This window comes from Rhinolophus ferrumequinum, chromosome 17 (genome assembly GCF_004115265.2).
Source record: "Rhinolophus ferrumequinum isolate MPI-CBG mRhiFer1 chromosome 17, mRhiFer1_v1.p, whole genome shotgun sequence".
In the NCBI taxonomy this organism is placed as follows: domain Eukaryota; kingdom Metazoa; phylum Chordata; class Mammalia; order Chiroptera; family Rhinolophidae; genus Rhinolophus; species Rhinolophus ferrumequinum.
The window spans coordinates 62,783,997-62,807,278 of NC_046300.1; the positions used below are offsets into that span (position 1 = coordinate 62,783,997).

The 23,282-nt window shown below is 40.6% G+C and overlaps 1 protein-coding gene across 1 annotated transcript; it reads left to right on the forward strand.

The window, feature by feature from the left end:
• The first annotated feature begins 4,925 nt into the window (after positions 1-4,925).
• Positions 4,926-23,264, forward strand: ARL6IP5 (ADP ribosylation factor like GTPase 6 interacting protein 5). The gene is made up of 3 exons (XM_033132564.1): positions 4,926-5,292; positions 19,361-19,578; positions 21,652-23,264. The coding sequence occupies exons 1-3, from the start codon at positions 5,117-5,119 to the stop codon at positions 21,822-21,824; spliced, it is 567 nt and encodes a 188-aa protein (XP_032988455.1). The 5' UTR covers positions 4,926-5,116; the 3' UTR covers positions 21,825-23,264.
• Positions 23,265-23,282: the final 18 nt, after the last annotated feature.

The window sequence follows — 23,282 nt, forward strand, 5'->3', positions numbered from 1 at the left end:
TCTTATCCAGTGTATATTTTTAGGCTGCGTGAAAATCTATATGTAATACATTATGTTTATTCAATTTATATGTTAATAATTATGTAAAATGGTATGTTCTATGAAAAAACTCCTGGAAGAGCCACCCTAATATGCCAGAGCTTCCATCTGAGGCAAAGCATCAGGGGAATTTTCACTTTCTACTTCTGAGAACGGTTCCAACATGTTTGCATAACGGCACTCATTTTAAGAGTAAAATTTTTCTAGATCAGTTTATAGGGGTGGGATAAAGATATTTTCTTTCTTTGTTAATACGAATATTAACGTTAAGTGTCACATCATTCTGTCAGGTAAGAAACTCAGTGGAAATGAAACTAAATTGAAAGAACTTTTTTTCTGAGAAAAAGTTTTATATTTAGGTAGCTAGAAGAAAAATATAAGGAAAAGAAAAGCACAAAAGTTAAAGAATAATTTAGACCATGATCTCATTGCCTAAAGATAAATGGCAATAAAATTTTAGAGTAGGTATTTTCCTCCAGAATCAAAAATTGATAGATGTGTGTATGTGTGTTTGTGTATGACCGGATACAGAAAAATAATCAGATGTAGATATACATACATATGTATATCCTTCTTTGGAGTGGGACAAGAATGAGATGTAGAATCCAGAAAGAATTTAAATTTTTAACTCCACTTTTTACCTATGAGACCTTGAGCACTACTGTCTTCATTTGTAAACTGATAGTATTCACCTTCATTTGGGAATTTGTTACAAACACAAATTAGGCCTCACCACCGACCTTCTGCAAAGCCCTGTTTCTGTACAAAATAAAGTTTGAGAACTAATGAAATGCAGTACTATATAAATCCTGATGGGTACGCAGTAAATAGCTGTCGTTAATAAATTATGATATTTAATCTCCTCTTTGTCCTTTATTAGCCTCCAATGGGGTTCAATTCAATAGCATTCGTTGAGCCAAAAGTCAGTGCCAAGGAGTGAGGAGGTAGAGTCCACAGCCCATAGCAGGAGACACCAGCCTCTATCCAGGTCACATGTCTCAATATCAACCCAGAAACCTCTTTTTCTCGCCCAGACTCCTCTGCAGATGGAAACCATTGAGGTTAAACCCTTGCCCCCAGCAATGCTATAATACTTTCAGGAGACCTTTTGGTTAGGGGCAGGGAGCATCATAGTTTCCTCAGATGGTAAAAGTTAATAGGCACCTTAGAGATCACCTTGTCTAACCCCCACACCCACACCCCATTTCACAGGGGAGGAAGCTGACGCCCATGGACAGGATGTCGCTTGCCCATGAAGAGGTCTGCAAAGGCTTCTGGTCCTGCATCTTTGTGCCTTGGAATTAATACACTGACTCACTGCAGTGGTATTTTGATACATGATACCAGGCACACCCTCTGGCTCAGACTGACTGATTAGAAATAGCCACCTGCACTTGCCAGTAATGAAAGTAACAGAGACATGCAAGAGAAGCCTGCATCAGATTTATTTCATTTCAAATGGAATACAACATAAACTATTAGTCTATCTACTCTGGTTTACATACAGACAGATAAATATTCAGAGTGGTCCTATCCAGAAGCACACGTCTAGGTATAAGAGCACCAGGAAAGCCTCTACAGTGAATCTGACCCCCTAAATGAATAGTGACAAAGAGCTGCTATCAATAGCATTTCAAACAGTGCTTGAATCAAGTAAGGATCCCATATGCGTTCATTTTTGTTTAAAATGATTTTATGTCTGAAGGGAAGCAGAGTTTCCCAAAATATGCCTCTTTGGGATAGTGATTATTTTAAACTGGTTGTTTGTAAGAAGTGGAAGATAGGAAAACCCTTTGACCTTCCTCAAAAGAATATAGATATATATTCTATAGATATAGATATATAGAATATAGAGGATCTGCTCCAAGAAGGGAGCTATCATCATAGATAACTATAGTCTATTTTTCACTTTTTTATTTTTAGTTTATTTATTTATTTGTTTATTTTAATTGGGGAACAGTAGTGTGTCTTTCCCAGGACTCATCAGCTCCATCCAAGTCAAGTTGTTGTCCTTTCAATCTTAGTTGTGGAGGGCGCAGCTCAGCTCCAGGTAGTCACCGTTGTTAGTTGCAGGGAGCCCAGCCCACCATCCCTTGGTAGGAACCAGCAACCTTGTGGTTAAGAGCATGCGCTCCAACCAACTGAGCCATCTGGCCACCTGGGAGCCCAGCGGCAGCTCGTTGACTTCATTCTAGTTGTGGAGGGAGCAGCTTGCTGGCCCATGTGGGAATCGAACCGGCAGCCCTGTTGCCCAGAGCTCACTCTGTAACCAACTGAGCCACCCATCCGCCCCAGATAACTATAGTTGAATATGAACTAGTGTGTGATAGACAAAAGAAGAACCTAGCAAGACCCATTTGATCAGTCTTCTCTGTGTACCTTTGTTAACGGTGGCCCAGCAAACATTTGTTTACTAAACATTTGTGTTTCCATCTCCATGTGAATTGCCTTCTTCCCTGTTGAAGTCCCAAACCACTAACCCCCGCTTCTCCTTAACTCAATATAGCATATATGCCTCCATAAGAATATGGGCCGGAACCCCTGTATGTACATAGGTAATTAAATTTGGTTGTTTTCTCCTGGTTATCTGTCTCATGTCAATTTGATTATTAGACCAGCCAGAAGCTCTAAAAGAATGAGAAGGAGGAGGAATTTTCTCCTCCCCCACATGACAAAGGTAGAAATGTACAGTGAAAAAAAGTCCCATAATCCAACCAGAGAGGGAAGCATAGTTAATATTTTGAGAATTAGGGAAAAGAGGATCATGCTCTATACTAGTATATCTGTTTTTGTTTTTCTTCATTTCTTTCTTTATTTTTAAACTTCTATAGAGGTTTAAACAAAAATTAAAAATACACTGAACAAATGTTTATTGGATGTCCATTGCCTGTGATCAATGAGTAATCATATTATTAGTAACACACGCTTGACAGCTTATGGTCATGCAGTACTGAGTAATTGGAAGGTAAAAGTTCATGATCACAGTTCCTAATGTTCACTGATCTCACCAACAAGAAGGGGCCCTGCTTGGGCTTCTACACTGGTCTTGACCGAGATCATTTACTCAGCGTGCCCACAGTGCGGCTTCATGAAACTTGTAAAGCTCAGGGAATTCTCCCACACCCTCTGACTTCCTGTAACTGAGCACCAAGGCCTGGCACCTCTCTAGATAGCATTCCTCTCACTGTTTTGTATTTAAGTTAGTGTTTCCACTTCACTGCAAGATCCTTGAAGTCAGGGCAAAGCTAAATTATTCTCAACTTTTTTTTTTATCTCTCACAATGTTTTCACAGAGCCTTGAAAGGACTCAAAATACCTGTTGCCATAATACTGAAAATTTTCAACCTTTCTGTCCTTATCAAGTCTACTCAGATATACCCACAACAATAAAAATTGCAACAAGATAGAGAAAAGTCAGTAGATGTTCATTATGAAAGTATGGAAAACAAATCAGGTTAAAGCACTATTAATACTATGTTATCAGATGAATAATGGGCTGTACTAGTATTAATGACATTAACAGTAATATCTAACTGTGAGCAATTACTGTATACTAAGCATTCCCCATCCACTCTTCAACTATATGGCTGATGATCTTATTATATCCACTTTACACAGGAAGAAACTGAGGCTGGAGTAGATTAACTAATTTCATCAAAGTTTCATCAAATTATTTCTTAATTTCATCAAGAAATAGAGTAGCTAGGACTCTAATTTTGCTCTCCCTGACAGTAAATCTTCTCATTTTTCCAGAATCAAGAAAATGTGAGAGCTCAGGAATATTTTCACATTTTAAACTTTATTCACACCAATGACAGGAGTATTTTCTTAGAGTCACTTTCAGTTCTTTAACTGCTTTCTGAATCATCAGAGAAAATTAAATCATGTCTTCTAGACTTCACATTAGATATATTTTATTGCTTTTTTTTTCTCTTTTATTGAAAATTGGTGATCCGAGCAGAGTGAATTCAGTTTCTTAAAAACAGCACCACTTGCAGGTTTTAAAGACTGTTATCTTAGATACCAGCATCTTAGAATTTACCTACCATACTATGCAATTAACTAAAATATTTTTTCTCATGCATTTGAGATAAAAGGAGGTTTCTGCATCAACCAGCCCCTTAATATGAAAAAATAAGTCCCTTTGGAAGCCTTAAAAGGGAATTTACAATTAAATTGTTTGGGCTGGGATACAAAGCTATCATATTGTCTTTTAAAGTACTGTGCTCCCTTAGTGAAAGTTGTCCCTAAGTATTAGGATAAAACTAAGAAAACTCTTTTGGAGTGGAATCCATGTTTCTGCCCAGAAAATACGGGGGGCAGAACAAGTAGTTAACTGTAGACCATTGTTTGCTTTGAAATGTAAAGCCCAGAATAGGGCTGAAATGACCAGAGTGACACTTTATCAGAAGCACAATAGTTCAATAATTTTGCCCATAGAGAATAGAGGAGAACGAAGAAGAGAAGTAAACCGTTCCATTCTACACATTCTTCGTTCTGATTTTGCCAGTCTGATTTCACTCCTAGTGATTCATGGTGAAACAGAGAAAACACGAGAATTACGTTCAGATGTGTAGAGGTTAGTAACGACTTAGTTTTCCAAACCAGCTCATCCTCTAGTAACACTATAGTTGCCTTCCATTCCATTTCACTTAGATTGGCATCTGAACAGCTGCAAAAATTTTCCACCAGCTCCAGAACATATCAGTAGGGTAAACACTCAAAGGTGGTATTTTAAAGGCAGCTGTTTGTATTTGGCCTGCCAGAGATTGCCATTTCGCATCAGGCAGGGGATTTCCGCTGGTTTCTTTCTGTCATTTCATTTCTTTTTTGCATTCTGCCTCTTGTTCTGTCGCGGGGCCCCAGTTTTCCGGTAACCAACCACTTAGAGCCAATCAAGAAATAAAGAAGAGAAAAAACGCCCTCCCGCTTCCAATTTCCTTTGCTCCGCTGCCTGCCAACCGCAGAGCCGACCGAGCACAGCCGCTGTCACCTCTAACCTAGCTCAGCTGATCGGTTACCGCCGCCGCCGCCGCCAGATTCCACAGGCGAAGAACAAGAAGCGGAGAGACCAGACATGGATGTGAATATCGCCCCGCTCCGAGCCTGGGACGATTTCTTCCCGGGCTCTGACCGCTTCTCCCGGCCGGACTTCAGGGACATTTCTAAATGGAACAACCGCGTGGTGAGCAACCTGCTCTATTATCAGACCAACTACCTGGTGGTGGCTGCCATGATGATTTCTGTTGTGGGGTAAGTGGGGTCCCCCTCCCGGGCACTGATCGGGGGTCGGGGTACGAGATCCCTGCCAGCAGAAGCGCTCTCCATGCCCAGCGCCTGCCCTGCAGCTGCGAGCGGCCCGGCCGCTGGGAACTTGTTCGCGGGGCGAGGCCGCAGCCATCGGGGGCCCGTTTTCCCCTCCGCGCCCGGGGCGGACACGCGAGGGGTGCCCGGCGTAAAGAAACGCTGCCAACCTCCGGCGAGAAAAACGACCGTTTTTTCCTCTGCTCCGATTAGGCTCCTGCTCGAGGAAATATTTGTAGCGCCCCAGTCTTTTAATACAAGGAGAAGAAAGTGGTGTAACCTTATCCTGGGGCTGGCGGGGGCGGACGCCGCCCTGGAGGCTCGGCGGCCGGAGCGGGTCGGGGCCCTGCCTTCCGGGGCTGGTCGTGAGGGAGGGGCGTTCGGGAGGCGACACGCGACGGTCGCTAGGCGTGGTCCGTCTTCTCTGTCTTTACTTCCTCGCCTTTTTAATACCTGGTTTTACCGTTAAAAGTGTCCTAGGTTATATGCAGTTTCACACAGGCACAAACACCGGCTCTGCAAGAAACCACCTCGTCTTGTACTTCTTTCTCCCTTTACGAGGTGTCTCTCTCACTTTGACAGGATGCGGGAGTGATAGTCTAGATCTGCGTTATCCTGTGCATCTTTAAAGAAAAAGCTACCTTCAGACTTTGTCATTAAAGAAGTGCCTGACATTTCTAGTTCAGAGTAAACAGAGGGAAAGAGCAAGCTGACCTGGGAGGAAGGAGAAATCCAAACTTGGAGGGTGTAGGGAGGGAAGGGCTCAGGCAACCGTGCTGCCTCGGGGAATCCATTTTTCACTGGGAAGGCCAGGGGCCAGCTCCTGGACTAAATTTAGCTCCCTCATTGTGGTGTCTGAGCCCACAGACTCAGGCAGTTTGGGGGTGTTGGCCCCTCCTGTTCCCCTTTTCAAATGGAAAGATGTTGTTTGGCAGTGAAATTTTTGAAAGTTAAAGTGAAAAATAGCCATGTTTATTTTTTATTCTTATTTTTAAAAATTTACAAAAGATACAGGCCAGTAGTAAATTGCTTTGAAAACTGTGTACAAAATGTGAGATTTCCTTTGTACCTCAGTAAAAATATAATGTATGACCTTCGACTGTCTTCTTTGTGTCTGCAAACACAGTCTGTATTTTTTCCACAAATTGCCCTTTTCTTTCTTTATAATCTAACAATAATAAAGGCTCGCATTTTTTTGAGTGTTCTGTGTGCCAGATACTCTTGTATTTACCCATATTCCCTCATACAACCCAATGAGGTGAATTATTATTGTTATTATTATAGTATTATTATTAAAACTGAGGCTTAGAGAGCTTAAATGACTTGCTCAAAGTCACAGATTCAGACTTGTACTCTTAACTACTATGCCATCTTCTCTGTAAGTCATGAGGTTTAGAATTATAGTCTCTTAAAGCTAGAAGAAACAAAGTATCTTCAGGGTCAGGGAGCTTAGTTGATTCTGGAACATGTCTCAGTCTACAGGGAACTTCTGGTCGTTTGATGATGCTAGCAGATGGGTGAGTTGGGGCAGTGCTGGCAGCTGTGTATCTGGATCCTCCACTGGCATTTGACAGTTTCTCATGATACCTTGGTAGAGTGTGCATGAAAATGTGGCCTGGCTGTATACTGGGGTAAGCACTATGTTCCAAGGGTGTTCTTTCATGGTTCTGTCCCCTGCTGGTGAGGAGAGGCCTAGGGCACGGTTGGAGGGCTCTAGGCTCAGTTTGGAATGCAACTCTGGAAAATCCGCTTCAGTGAGGACAGGGAACCTGCTCTTCCAGATTGCGCACATCATCTAGCTCCAAAAACACTGGAAAGGGCAGCGCATACCGAGATGAAAATTAAGAGGGATCAGGGTATTCATAGATCTGTGTATGGGGCCTGACCAGGCAGGTGCTGGTAAAGCATGGTTTACCAGGCACACGACTGCAGCTCGTAAGTCCTCTATGACCCTTAGGTTAACTCTGAGTAAGTCTCTTAGTTAATAGCCCTGTTGAAGACAGTTGCCGTATCTTCTGACTCTTCAGTTGGTGTAATGTAATGGTTAAAAGTTCACACACCAGAGCCAGATTAAGTAAACTTTGAATCCCAACTGCCAGTCACTAGCCATGTGACCTTGAGACTGGAACCACCCTGAGCCTCAGCTTCCTTATTTGTGAAATGAGACTAATTGTAGTACCTGCCTGATCAGGCTTCTGTGAAGATTCTGTGAGTTAATATAGGCAAGTCTCTTAGAACAGTGTCTAGCTCCTAGATTTTTCTCTATAAATGTTACTTATTATTTTTATCATTATTGGTGTTATCATGAGATTATTGAGAACTATAGATAGCATTTTTATCCCAGCAGCTCTATCTACCCAAACCCCAGTCCTTACCTTACCTCCTCCTGCTTCTACAACACTCAGCCTTTGGTACCATCTCTTTGAGGAAACATTCGCCCTTTGTCCCTCGTTCCCTTGTATTAATTGGGTCCCACGCCTGTGCCTGTATCTTTCGTGGTACTTATCTCACAGGCTTTTAAGTTTTTTCCACTCTGGACTATAGATTTCTTGAGGCCAGAAACTAGGTTTTGTTTGTGGTGTTTTTTTTTCTTGTTGTAATTATCGTTATTGTTATTCTCTGTATCACTGAAGCCTACTACTATTTAGCAGATGCTTAGTTGGTGAATGCAAAAGAATCGATAAATGAACATAAGGCTTCAACATGATCACAGGGGCAACTTTTCACCTAATTCACGGCACCAATTATTTTGAAGCACATAGCAGCATGCCAGTACATAACAACATGCTCCCAAATTGCTCCTGACTGGGTCATTGCCCATGGCACTGGCTGCATGCTAGTCAGGATAACTCTAGTGTAAAAATTCAATTTAAAAAAGTTTACAATTCAGACTAATTCATATCACCCTTGTAGAATTTTGATGAAATATTCTCCTGCAAGATTTCTCAACCTTGGCACTTTACACTGTTGACATGGTGGCTCATGTAATTCTCTCTTGTGGGGGCTGTCGTGTGTTGTAGGATGTTCAGCAACATCCCTGCTCTCAACTCACTAAGTGTCAGTAGCACCCTCCTCTTAAGTTGTGACAATCAAAAATGTCTCCAGGCATTGTCACGTGTCCCCTGGGAATCACAGTCACCCATGACTGAGAACCACTACTCTACTGCCAAGAAAATTGTGGTGATCTCTCAATATCATCTTCATGAAATGCAAGTTGCTTTCATGAAGCAACAAAAAGTGTTACAAAAAAACAAGTTACAAAAAGTGTTCTTGGCAATTACAGAGCCAAACAGTGTGACTTTAGCTCCTGGCTCCTGACTTTTCAAACATAAGAATGGAGTAGACTTGAAGCTTTTCATAGCTTTGACCATTTTGCTTAATTTATTAAATTTGTTATGTTCTCATTCTTTTATTAGTCTGCTGGGAAGACTACTGGTTCCACAGACTTGGTCCTTTTATTTTTTGACAGAATTCTGGTATTTGCTTTTACTAGCTTTGTGCTTAAAAGTTCACTTGCTCTTGAGTTCCACCACTATAAAATAGGAATTAAATGAATTAATTAATATAAAGCACATTAAGGTCTAGCAAATGACAACATTCACATGTTAGATGTTGTTAGTATATTAAATCCTAGGTTACAGGTGTATTTAAATTTTCACAACTTGTGTATTTTCTTAGGCAGAAGTATTAGGTGATGGATACACTTTAGTGGTTTTGTCATAATTGCAACTTGTATTTCTTATAAAACTTTGCTTCCTTTGAAGTCTTGAGTTCTCTTTTGAGATTCAGGTGTCACTTCAGAAGAGACTGAATGACTTAAAAGGAATAACATGAATAACAACCTGGGGAATGTGTGTTTTGCTGAAAATGGCTTGCGACCTTTAAATTAAGAAAGGAAAGTTATCCAAGACTGAAGAGGACATGGTTTACCTTCTCCATCCTTGACACGCGACATCGTGGCACTAGATGTCCTTTTTGCATCACATATAGTGCTAGAATTCTATGCCTGTATTTTTAAAGTGAAAAGCCAAGGTAACAGCCAGTCGCACTTGGAATTTAAGCACTAGCATGTGGTGCATTCCAATTGTGGACAGGAATTTCTATGTGCTTAATGGAATGCCAAAAGATTTGAGCTGGAGAAATTTATCCGAAGTGTAGGCTACAGAGCAGCAGCCTCTTTCGACCTGGGAGCTAGTTAGGAATGCAGAATCTCAGCCCCCAGACCTACTGGGTCAGAATCTGCATTCTACCAAGGCTCGCAGATGATTCACAGGCACATCAAAATTCAAGTATAAGTCAGGTCTAGTTCAAAAGAAACACCAACAAAATTTAAATAAATGTGCCAATATACCCAGGTGTCATCTTCAGAGATTCTAATATAAAGTTTGGTGGATCCAGGCATCCGTAGTCTTATCTTATATTGTGATACATGCCACCAACCTGAAGTTGTGAAGTACTGATCCCTTCTAACTCCCGAACTTTCACAAATGTAGAGGCTTAAGATCACGTGGCTAATTGGAATCAAAGCTGCTAATAGTAGCTTCTTTTAATGATATGAAGTGAAATACTTTTTCCATTAAATCATATTGCAAATATTCTAAAGCCCCCCATTTCAACTGAATAGCCGACTCTCATAACATCTATATTATTTGCCTGTCTTATTCTCCCTCCCTACCATGAGAACTCATATTTTCTGGCGTGGTATTAGAAGTAACAACCACACTCAGAATTTTGAAACATATGAATACCTCCACCTCATCTCCAGTTAGAAAGGGACATTTATTCTCAATTGTATACATTCATGCCTCCCCTTTAAGAAAATTGCTAGATGAAGGAGCCGATATTTTCTTATTATAGAAAGTACCACATCACCTTGTGGCCTGTTACCAGAGCGTGGAAACTAGAGTTGCCACTTTATGCTTTTAGTTGTTTAAAATGTGAAGGACTTTCTGGAAGGCCAGTAATTCTCCTTGGAAAAGAACATAGCTGTAATCTTTTCAAAATGAGTGCTGTCCCATAATATGTTCCAGGACTATGGCTACCAGCATCTGATATGAAGAAATGGTTACATTGTTTTTTTAAGCCACAAGATGTAAAACCAAGTTTCTAGTTGGTAGAGGAAGAATTCAAGAGAGCCCAGGGACATTCTGGATGGGAATGTATTAAAACATTGGCATATGAAATTAATTGCAGCCTGGTTTTGTTAAAACCTAGTAGAAATGTTTTTGAGATCAAGCAGTGTGGACGCCAATTCTACAATATTACGCTTATTTGTGAGGCTTCATTCGTTCAGTCTACACAGTGTAGGAAGCTTTTACCGACTTCTCAGGGATTATGCCACGAGATCCAGTGGAGAATAAGACAGCTGTGATTCCCGCCTTAAATGCATTTAGTCTAGAGGGGCAGCGAGACAACACTGAACACATAAGAATTCTCAGACAAGTATGGCAAGTATACGGGAATATACACCTACATAAACATATATCGTTTTCAATCTGACTCATTTGATCTCCCCTGTACAACATGATTCCAAATTCCAAAACACTCAGGTGTTGAGAAGGCAAGAGTCATGTAGTATGTAGACAGGGGAAAGGGTTATTAAATTTTACTTATTCTCATCCTTCTACTCAGTTGAAGAAATATTTACTGAGCACCTACTTTGTGCCAGAAACTGCATAAGCCCTGAGGATACAGGCAGAAGTACAAGTTCAGCCAGCCTCCCCAAAGCCTCCCAGAATTAATCTCTTCCTGCTCTTTCATTCCCCTTTATTTGTGAAGCATGTGACATGCTGGCATATGTCTTCCTCTGGTGGATTATGTGTTTCTTCTGAGTACAGAGGTCTCTTAACACTCAATATAATTTTAATCTCAAAATTACTCATCTAATAAGGATAGTCATCCATTAAATCATCTTCTGACACTATTTATGTAACCTCATTCTTCTTGACTTCCCACACACTTTTTAAAAAATGTTCCCTGCCACTGTCAACCTGAGGTTGGTAATTTCTGTCCCCTTTTCCTACGTAAGGATTTACAGTCCTTTGGGGTGCAAAATAAGTGAGCATATTTTAGATTCCTGGCCCCTTTCTTAGAGAGTGAAAGCTCTCAGTCAACTTATTAGGGGCAGAGAGCTCTGTGTAGGAAATGCAGTTTTAAAAGATGAACTTGACCTATCCACTTAATACCAAATTGAGCGGCACTGTTGGAAATTTCTTATTATTATCCTTTAGGACAAATGAATTGTACCTTTTATCACTCAGCTTCAGAATATTTACCTATAATATCCTCCCCTTTCTCTTGCAATGAGCTTGGCTTCTTGTTTTAAGGAACACTTTCACGCCCGTGATTTTAAACAAAATCTGCTGTTGCTTCTCCCTTCTACAGGCACTTATCATAAGTATGTAAGATTTCCTGGCCCTCCCTCCCATGGAACATGTGCTTACGGAGATATCTGGAAGGCAGAAAGCCCATCTAAAGTGGAAAACTGAAACTTTGGTTCCTACTTCTAATCCTACTGCTAATCCGCTTCGGATCTTATCAGTGGAGCTTCTCCTTGTGTCAGAGGAACAAAAGGAAATGCAGAAATTTGGTGTTACTAGGCAGTAAATAGACAGGAAAGGGCTGTCTAGGAAGGGAATTTATGTATCACCAGGCTTATTAGCATATGTCCAACTCCTGTCTTCTCTCTACAGCTCAGTAAGAACTTGCCATGTGACAATTTACTCTACTAAAAGCATTCAGAAAGAACAGTTTGTAAACAAATATCTTTCCACTTCAGTTCTAACGCATTTGTTGTGAGAGTAAACATGTGTTTCTAATTGTTGAAGGAAATAATGAGTGTACATGAGAGTTCGTTACACCATTCTCTCTGCATTTGTATGTTAGAAATTTGCCATAATAAAAAACATTTGTTGCAGTCTAATCAGAGCCATGTACACTGACTGTTATTTGAAGCTCGATCGCTGTGGGGAATATGAGATATATGACTTCTAACCCAGGTCTAACCTGTTGTTTGTTAAAAATAAAACAAGCAATTAGCTTGATACATCCAAAAGAAAACATGGAGGTTCATAAAGTGTTTTACTATGAAATCTTTTACCATGGCAATGGCTGCCAAGAGAGTGGATCATTTGGATGAGAGTGTCTAGTTTGTGCCAATTACATAGGGTGCAATGAATTTCAGTACACGGCAAATATGTAGTAAATACCATGGGACGTCCCAATTTATTTGGGTAGGAAAATATCAAGGTTAGGTTTCTGTGACAAGTGAGACAGGCTTCCGTCCCCCCATAACTGCTGTGAGACAGATCCCATTTACTCAAAACTGGTTTGTATATTTACATTTATACTTCACAGTCAGAAATAGTTCTTACCAGGACAAAAGCCAGTTTTGCGAACCCGAAATAACCAGAAGACTGTTGGGGTTCTCTGAGGTACCAAAGAGCAAGAGGAGTATGAATCTCCCTCTGTCCCAGCCACTCCCTCCTGGCCCCCAGCCTGCTCTCGTGACGAAACTTACAAATCCCATTGATCATATAATAATGATGTCTTACATTTGCATAGAAGTTTAGGTGATTTTTTCCTACTTTTGCTTTTCTGTTTGTTTCTTTCATCACAGCTCTTTGAAGGCACAAAGACAGACTATTTCTTCAGGAATATTTGGTGTACAATGAGAATAATAGTGATTTGTCCAATGTAAATCTCACATCACTTAATTCGTGGCCATAGAAAGTTGCTGGGCTTATTTAAATAACATAAAAATATGTTAGATTCTTTCTTAGCTTTTTTCCTTCCTTTCAACAAACATTTATTGAATACTTGCACTGTGCTAGCTGCTGGGGAGAAAATATGATCCCTGCCCTCATGGAGCTTAATCTCTAGTGGGAGACAAAGATATTCATCCAGCACTCATTCAAATAAATGTAAAACTGCCCCAGGGGTAAGTGCTGTGACGCAGAGGCATGTGGTGCTTTGACCTGATCAGAAAGACTGAGAAAAGGCTGAGTGAGCAGACATTTGAGGGAGGTAGAGTCAATCAGGGAAAGAGAACAGCTTGTGCACAGGCCTGCGATGGCCAGAGGCAGGCTGAGTCCTAGAGATTGTTATAATAGGAGGCCCAGTGGATGGAATGCAGACTCAGGAGGAGGTGGTGTGAGAAAGCCTGCAGGCAGAGGGCTGCTACACTTAGGGCTCTCTCATACTAATTATTCAAAGCACCCTAACTCACTCCTAGCACTGCAGCCTGAGCCAAACTGCTGGCTTGGTGAATAAAGCGTGGCTAGCATTTCAGGCCCCACTTGCTCCTCAGCGTTCTCCTCGGCCTTGGTACAAACGACACAACGGTAAGCAGTGAATTTGGCTGCAGAAGCAGGCAGGGGCCAGACCCTACAGGGCCTGGGAGGATGTGTGAGGCGTTCTGTTTTTATCCTAAGAGCAATGGGAAGCAAGAAAATGGATGGGTGGCTTCCTATTTGCAGTCATCCCTCTGGCTGTTGAAGGACCGCAGAAAAACGTCACCAATTTAGAAAGGTCCACTGTGAGTAAATGAGTAAATTGTTCCTCACTTTCTTGGTGAGTCAGGCTTCCTCAGGAACCAACTGCGAAAATAGCTTGTTGAGTTAGAAAACTGGAACTCAGTATAAAAGCTGCTTCTACCATTTAGGAAATATTTTACTGCCTCTCTGGTGCTTGCTGGCGTTGCAACATGAAAGGAGTTACCAGGCGTTTGCTTGAGTTGATCTCGGTTTTGGTAAACTTGCCAACTCTGCAGCGGGTGGCCTTGGGACAAATTTATTAACTTGTCTGTTCCTTAGCTTGCTTTTTTGTAGAATGAGGTAGGTTTTCATGGTTAATCCCCCACCTTGCCCCCACTCTAAAATTCTGTAATCACAGAATTTTCTGTAACCAAATTCTGTAAGAAATTCTGTAACGAAAATGTTTCTTCCCTTCAGCTGCTTGTGCTGGAACCATCACTATAGTTAGCTGAATCACGGTGGCAAGTGTAAGGCATGTGTCCACACCCACTAAAAGCCACCTTCTTTCAGAGAGAAACGAGAATGCTAAGGGATGTCCCAGAATGATCCTTAGTTGCTTATCTCAACTGAAGAATTGGGTTACTTACAATGGTTGGGGGTGAGGGAGAAATTCTCATCTGTGTAATGGGACTGAACGGATTCATCTTTAAAAAAAATTTTTTTATTGGGGAACAATGTGTTTCTCCAGGGCCCATCAGCTCCAAGTCATTGTTCTTTCAATCTAGTTGTGGAGGGAGCAATTTGGCTCCAAGTCTAGTTGCCATTTTCAATCTTATTTGCAGGGGGCGCCGCACACCATTCCCATGCGGGAATTGAACCAGCAACCTTGTTGTTAAGAGCTTGGCCACCCCTCTGGAAGCTCAGCAAGAAGTTCACTGTCTTCAATATAGTTGTAAAGGGTGCAGCTTACTGGCCCAGGTGGGAATCGAACCGGCAATCCTGTTGCTCAGAGCTCCACGCTCTAACCAACTGAGCTATCCAGCTGACTGCTACAGGTTTCTGTGGTGGGATTCTAAACCTTTTGACAACCATCGGTGATTCCATTAGCATTTTCAACTATCGCATTTATTTATTTATTTCAATATTTATTTGGATATTTATAATGTAGGTATATATTTTTAGTTTTGATCTCACAATAGAAAAACATACTTAATGTTTTTCATTTGTGAAACTATTTCCACCAAGGACAGAAAATTACGTTGTCTTGTTCCCTCTCTCTCTCTCCGCTGCTCTCCCTCTCTCCTTTCCTTCTCTCCCTTTCCCTCTCTCTAGTATGTATGAATTTTTTTGCTCCAAGTGCAGGCAGGTGCCATGGTATTGGAGTGGCATGCATTTTACCATTTCTTAGAATGGACTTGCCCGTAAGCAGAATAAGGAAAGAATCATTTCTGCTCTGAGTAACTTGGTTCATTTTTTCCAGCTTAGAACTTCCTTACTTTCTAATTATAGATTGTGGCTGGGTGTGTTGTAAACTAAAACCAGTTCTATAGGACTCTTTGCTCTGTTCTTTTCCCTTGAAAATGAGCAATAGGAACAGGTAAAAAGCAAATCTGGAATTGCTTGACTTGGGCCTGGATTTTTCATTGTTCTTTGTCCTCGGCTTTATTTAGACATTCAACCCAGATGTCTGATTTCCTTTCCATCGGAAAATAGAAAAAGCTTGGCATGCATTTTATTACATGATCACTTCATGAATTTTAATAGGTATTCTAGAAAGAACCGAGTAGGATACCTTTGACACTTTGCTACCAACCACCCACATCCTACTTACATTTTATTCAAGGTGTTTCCTTAAATTTGAACCCGCCACTCTAGTTCTTTGAGTTAATGTTCATCTTTGCTTTTCTTTACAGCTCAGAAATATTTGGGTGGGTTATAAGTCAACGGTCAAGCCTATGTAAAAGAGTTTGTTTCTTTCAGGTACTTTCCCACTTTGATTTGTTCATTTTTAAATATCCAACTAATATGTGACTCAAAAAAACCCCACAAAACATGAAAATAGAAAAAGCAAATGGGAGTAAACTACCCTTGATTCTACTACCAGTATAACTATTGTAGTCTTTGGTATAATTTCTCGCAGATTCTTTCTGTTGCTAGGAATGAGATGTACTCATCTGTGAGAGTTTCTGGGTCTCTCCACTTAGTCTCCCCACAAACTGCTAAAGAAGGTTTGTTTTTCTCCTTTCCAATTCTTCCCTTCCCCAGGTCTATAAGGAAATTTTTCTCTTTCTCAAAGCAATACTGGGGTTAAATCAGGACGTAGAGTATAATCCATATAAAATTGTAAAAAGAAAAGAAAAAAGTACAGAGAGACTAACTAGACCTGGATAACGAACTGGAGAGAAGGAGGACGGACAGAAGAGCACACGTGCTGGATCTTGGGAAAGCTTGGGGAGTGGGTTTTACACGTTGGCGCCAGAGCTTCTGGAGAATGGGCAGAGAGCCAAGGTTTGAGTGAGAATAGGAACAGGTTCACTGTGGTGTATGAAGTGAAATGCCATTAATGTAATTGGAGAGGTGACGGAAGTAAAGATGGGCCGTGGAAGCTGGCCTGTGCCACGCCTGGGGTGTGGGGCTGGGGAGCCATTGCTTTTATATTTTTATATTTTTTCTTTATATATGGTCATTTCATTTCTTATTACAAAACACTACACTAATTGTAAAAATTTCTACTTCTGAGCTGTATAGCATATGTGATAAATCTACCTAATGGAGAGAATGTCTTATAATTGCTGTTACCCACTCAATATATTATTGTCTTCCCATATTATTAAGTGTACCTCAACTTTCAAAAAAAAATCACTGTATGTATCACCATCTAGTAAACTCTTGGTCATACAGGTTATTTCTAAAAGTTTTTAATCATAAATACTACTCATGTGAATACCGTTACAACTCAATCTTTGCATTTTTATTTATTTCCTTAGACTCTGTTCTGAGGAGGGGATTTATTGCCGTGAAGGGTTTAAGTATTTGCAAGAGATTTGTTGTTGTTTTTGGTTTTTTTAAAGATTTTATTGGGGAAGGGGAACAGGACTTTATTGGGGAACAGTGTGTTCTTCCAGGACTTTTTTCCAAGTCACGTTGTTGTCCTTTCAGTCTTAGTTGTGGAGGGCGCAGCTCAGCTCCAGGTCCAGTTGCCATTGCTCGTTGCAGGGGGTGCTGCCCACCATCCCTTGCGGGACTCGAGGAATTGAACCGGCAACCTTGTGGTTGAGAGCCCACTGGCCCATGTGGGAATCGAACCAGCAGCCTTAGGAGTTAGGAGCATGGAGATCTAACTGCCTGGGCCACCGGGCCGGCCCCCTGCAAGAGTTCTGAATGAAATAAGCACTTAATATTGTAGGGTTTAATTTTAAATTATGTACTGCTACTCTTGCCACTGTTTAATGCCATGCATTTTAATAGAAATTTTTAGCTTTTTCAAAGCGGTTTGACAAAATCCTTGATTTCACCCATGAAGGTGTACAATACTTTCACTCCTATTTGAAACTATTCAAAAGTAGCTTTTTGTGTTTCAGGAGGCAGAATCAGAGCTAATATTTAAAAGGATTTTTAAAAAGAGAATCTTACTATCCTACTTATGAATCCCAACATGAGTACGAGGTCCGACAATTAAGTTCGCGAACTTGTTGCAACGACGTTGCTAACCTTTTTTGATACCAGAGGGATTATTCATTATGAATTTGTGCCAACTGGACAAACAGTTAACCAAGTTTACTATTTGGAAGTGCTGAAAAGGCTGTGTGAAACAGTTAGACAACTTGAACTTTTCGCCAACAATTCATGGCTCTTGCATCACAACAATGCATCAACGCACACAGCACTGTCTGTGAGGGAGTTTTTAGCCAGTGAACAAATACTTGTATTGGAACACCCTCCCTACTCACCTGATCTGGCCCCCAATGATTTCTTTTTTTACCTGAAGATAAAGGAAATATTGAAAGGGAGACATTTGATGACATTCAGGACATCTAGGATAATATGACGACAGCTATGATGGCCATTCCAGAAAAAGAGTTCCAAAGTTGCTTTGAAGGGTGGACTAGGTGCTGGTGTCGGTGCATAACTTCCCAAGGGGAGTAGTTTGAAGGTGACCATAGTGATATTCAGCAATGAGGTTTGTAGCCCTTTTTCTAGGATGAGTTCGGGAACTTAATTGTCCGACCTCGTATGAGTCTTTCATCTGTTGCATTTCAGAGACAGTAAGCTCTTGGCATCACCTTCAATTAGCCTGTCTTCCCTGTCCCTCATTTCCAAATCAGTCATGCTGATGCTCAGAGTGTGATAAAAACACACTGACCCTCTTTGCCCTTCCCAAGTAAAACGCTCATTAGCCTCTCGTAAGGGTAAAAAGTGAGTAACTCGTTGTACTTGCTGACCTCAAATGTCTTGTGAAGGATTTTGTATACACAGTGGGTAGGAGTGGAGGTGGGGGCTATAATGCCCAGTCATTCTTATTTATGAAATACTTGGTCTAAATTTTTTCTTCATCATGTGTTTCCCCCACTATCAACAGTAGAGTAACCTTTGGCTCATGTACCAGTGAATCTGGAAGCTCAATGCTTGGAAACCTTAGTTGGTAACCCCTCTCCTAACAATACTCTGGGCCCTTTTAAAGAATTATAATGGACTCTCTATGTCAGGAGTCATAAACTCAAATGTCTCTGAGGCTATGCCAGTTATGTAAGAGAGAGATGCAAGCCAGTTATGAGAAAAACAACGATTAATGGCAGCTCACTGGGGGCCTCTGTGTCAGAATGCAGATAGTGATGGGGATTGGGGCATTTGTTCTCTCTGAATGAGAAGGTGTCCCAGCCAGTTGCTGACATGTGAGAAAGTAGATTTATGATCTACTTTCTACTTTCCTACTGTTAGATTTCTTGTTTCCAGGAAAAATGAGAAATCCAAAGTTTAATAGATTTTTTAAAAACACATTGGAATTCAAGTAAAAGTTTTTTTAAAACACTGTACATTTCAAACATAAATTTGACTGTAGACTGGATCTACCCCAGGCAGATCATTGTGTGACCTCTTCTCTACATTCATCTATCATGGCAGTTTCTATGAGGGTTTAAATAACTCCTTAGCGCTCAGGAAATGCCATCTAATGTGTACTGCAGCCCAGGATGAATGGCAGCTAAATAGCCCCTCCAAGCAAGTGTGTGTCTTACATTTTCAAAGTCTTCAGATTGTGGGTCTCCAATGAGATGGACTGACAAGTTTGGTAGGAGTCCAACTGTCTCGGAGTAAATCTTAGCTCCATCATTTTCTCACCGCTGCACCTAAATTTCTTCATTTGAGAAATGAATGAGTAGTACCTCCCACATCAGATTTTGAAGACTAAATGAGGCAGTTTAGATAGAATGCGCAGTAAGTACTCAACACTCATTTTTACTCCTCTCCACTTCGTCATTTTCCCCTTCCTGCTGCTACTACCATTGACCTAGTCTCTGTCTTTTTTTTTTCCCTCCATATTTCAGGTTCCTGAGCCCCTTCAACATGATCCTCGGAGGCGTCGTGGTGGTGCTGGTGTTCACAGGGTTTGTGTGGGCAGCCCACAATAAGGACGTGCTCCGCCGGCTGAAGAAGCAGTACCCCACGGCCTTCGTCATGGTGGTCATGCTGGCCAGCTACTTCCTCATCTCTCTGTTTGGAGGGCTCATGGTCTTTGTGTTCGGCATCACTTTTCCTTTGTTGCGTAAGTGCACCTGAGGACTTTTCTGACATCATAGAAAATGTAGGAGCGAATTACATAACTTGCTTCTTATGTGTGTTGGCATGTCTGCAAAATTATTGGAATTTTCTGAGCTAGCAGATCAAGGCCTAGGAGTCCGTTAATTCCACAACTATGTAGTGGGCACCCGCTCGGTGCCACACACTCTTCTGGGGACACCACAGTAAGCAAAAGAAAGGCAAATCCCAGTTCCCATGGCAGGAGAAGGGCACAGCCTGCACTGAACTCCAGATTTGTCTGCTGTTACTGTCTGCTCTCAGGCTTGAAGTGGCTGACACAGAACTGAGTGTGTTTCATTTGGAAGTGGACTACTTACTCTCTACTTAGTTGGAAGGTCATCATTAGTGTCTAACGTTTTATAAGCCTATAGAGATAATTGACCCAGAATACAGAGACCAAGTCCTCTAATTCTGGTGAAGAGAACTAGATATTTTCTAAGTTTTATGTATTTTTTTACAGAGATCCCAAACACATGAAGCTTGAAATAGGGAATAGATAAAATTCCAGTCTCATCAGCAGAAATCTGATTAAAATTCTAATGTATTAAGTGATAGGAACATTTCTTTAGCTTTTAATAACCTTTTTCATGTGTGCATTATTCCACTAAATGAAACCAATTGCTTGTTTAGGGTTGTGAGATTAAGCCCAGAATATTTACGGATGAGTCCCACACCATATTAGATAAAATATTTGAATCAGCAATTCAGGCTTTTTGAATTATTCTTCAAGTGTTCCTTATGTGCTAGAGACTTCATATTTCAATTACTGTACTCGTACACACAACTCGTTAACTTCAGTGCCTTTCCACATCAGAGCCTGAGATAGGCCGGTGTGATGAAATGTATCGTGGGTAGAAAGTCAAGTGTCTTGATTTCTATTCCTAGACCTGCCGGAAACCAGCCATGGAATTTGGACCAGGTATCCTATATGAGCTGTAGTTCACTCATCTCTAGAATAAGGAAATTAGACAAGATCAATGATTCCTAGACTTTGATGATTGTGAGAATCATCCAGGATGCTTTTTAAAAATATAAATTTCCCAGCCGTGTTTCTTGGACCTCCTAATTCTGTGGGTCGACAGTGCTGCCCAAACACCCTGTATTTTTAGAAATCTCTTCATATGTTTTTAATGGCCAGTCTAGGTGGGGAGCCTCCAGATAGAATGCACACTAGTGTTTCTCAAAATGAGGGTCCCAGATCACCTGTATCAGAATCATCTGGAGTGAGTATTGAAATTTCACATTCTGGAGCCCTACCGCAGCCTTAACAGTCTGGGGGTGGGGGTGGAGACTGGGAATTTGTCTGTTTAACAGGCTTCCAGATGATTTGTATGTACACGGAGGTTTGAAAAGCCCTGGTGTAGATCACTTGAGGTGCCTGTTTAAAATACAGATTCCCAAGCCCATGAAAGCTCTGGTCTAGACAAGGGCCTATCTGTTTCTTAACAAGCAAACTTGGATAATTCTCAATGATAAAGCAAAATTGGGGAACACGAGGGTACCTCAAATCTATGAAACCTTTCGTTTTTATCTACAAATCTATATCCAGCACTTCAGAAAACTGCCTCTTAGGTGGACTTTACCTTCTAGGCGGATGGACTTCAGCCCGTGCTTCCTGTACAGATAATCTCTGAATTGAGCCTGGGTTCCTTTCTGGAAACTGTGTGTAATGTTGATTTTTATGCAGGTTGGACTCATGTTGATTCGCTTTGAATATCAGGGCATTTAGGTAGCAGCTGAAAGATAGCGATATCAGTGTGGGATAGAAAGAGTATGGTTGCCAGATAGGGTCCTTCCTGCTGAATACAGTGCTTTTCTTCACACAGAAAGAAAACTGCATGTATGACTTGATGAAGAGCATTATATAAAACGTATATCAAGTCCAAAGATCCATTTGAGGATTTGGACCCATGAGGGAACCACATTGGACTATAGCTAACTGAGGCAGTTTACTGAAAGTGTGCACAGAGCGTGGGTAATGTTATGTGGAGAAAGATAACTGTTGCTTTGGTGCTAATCATGCTTCACTTCTCTGTAGTGATGTTTATCCACGCGTCGTTGAGACTTCGGAACCTCAAGAACAAACTGGAGAATAAAATGGAGGGAATTGGTTTGAAGAGAACGCCAATGGGCATCGTCCTGGATGCCCTTGAACAACAGGAAGAAAACATTGGTAAACTCACTGACTACATCAATAAAGTGAAGGAATAAATGTAGTCAACCTGGTGATGGGGCTGCAGGAGAAAGTGAACTGCAGTTTGCCTTGTCCAGACCTACTTTGTTTGTATTTTTGAAATTGGAGGTGCACGTACCAGACAGCAATCTCTGGCAGCATGCACGTGTAGGCCAAACTGTTAACATGTCTGATGTTACAGAAGAAAGCCTCAGAAACCGAAAGAAACTATCCTCCTAGTATGTCTGAAGTTTCAACTGCGTTTATGAAAACTGATAGGAAATGGGGCACACATATCTTTAGGGGAATAAAGACAATAAAAGAATTGTGAATTGTACAGCAACAGTACTGTTGTCTTATAGGAAAAAAAGTAATTGTAAAGTGTCAAGGCAATGCGAAGAAATGAAAAAGACTGTTAAAGTAGATGATGTCACACATTAGCCTGTTTAATCCTCCTCCAAAACTATTCCCCAGGATTATAGTATGTGGGCTATAAGTTAGTTTAGTTTTTATTATTCTTTTAAAAATCAAAGATGATCTCTGTCACTTTGCCTCCTGTTTGACATGCAGTGGAAACTGGATAAACCAGTTGTTTATATTTTGTTTACAAATATAAAGATAGCTGTTTAGGACAATATTTTGTCAAATTTTTGTAAATTTTTGAAATGCTAGTAATGTGTTTTCGCTAGCAGGTATTTGTTGCAAAATGAATATCATCTTCCTTAAGGAGGTTGCAGTTATGTAACCTGTATTGTTCTTTACAGTCTTGTTTAAACAAACAAACAAACAAAATAAAAGAAGTTCTGTTTATATTGCACTTTTTTTTTGTGGTTATAATGACAAAAAGGTGTCCAAGATAATGTTTCCTATATTTTTTCATTGTTTAGTTTTTAACTGGAATATTTAGAAAGAAGAAAATGAGTGTGCATTTTATTAATTCTTTAGGGGCACAAGAGGACAATAATAGCTGATCTTTTGAAATCTGAAAAGCATCCTTAGATAACCAAGCAAAAAGACTTTTAAAAATGGGAATGAATATGGGAGTGATCACTGGCTTCTGCATAAATATTTTAGATAGCAACTGTTACAACAATATGTTTTTACAGACATTAGAGTTAAGATAGCATGTGTTTATATATTCTGTTACTTTCTTCCTTTCATTTCCCATGTATTTAGAAATAGATTATTCAAAGTGTTTTGCTTGCCAATTGAGTGGTTTCATAGATGAATAGAAAACATTTAGGTTTCCTTACATTGAATTATGAAGACAATTGGAGCAGTACTTCTTGAAGGGACTCTGTCATATGTTCTAAAATAAGAAGCAACAGCACATGCTGCTCCTGATTTTTATTGCATTTTAATTTCTCAGCCAATCGGCAGCCTTCATCTCTAGCACAGTGATATCATGATGACTTCATAGACATGGTCTAGGAATTGTACCCTTACCCGAATATGAAGAATAAAATTTATCAAAGGTTTTTTTTGTGAGACTTCTT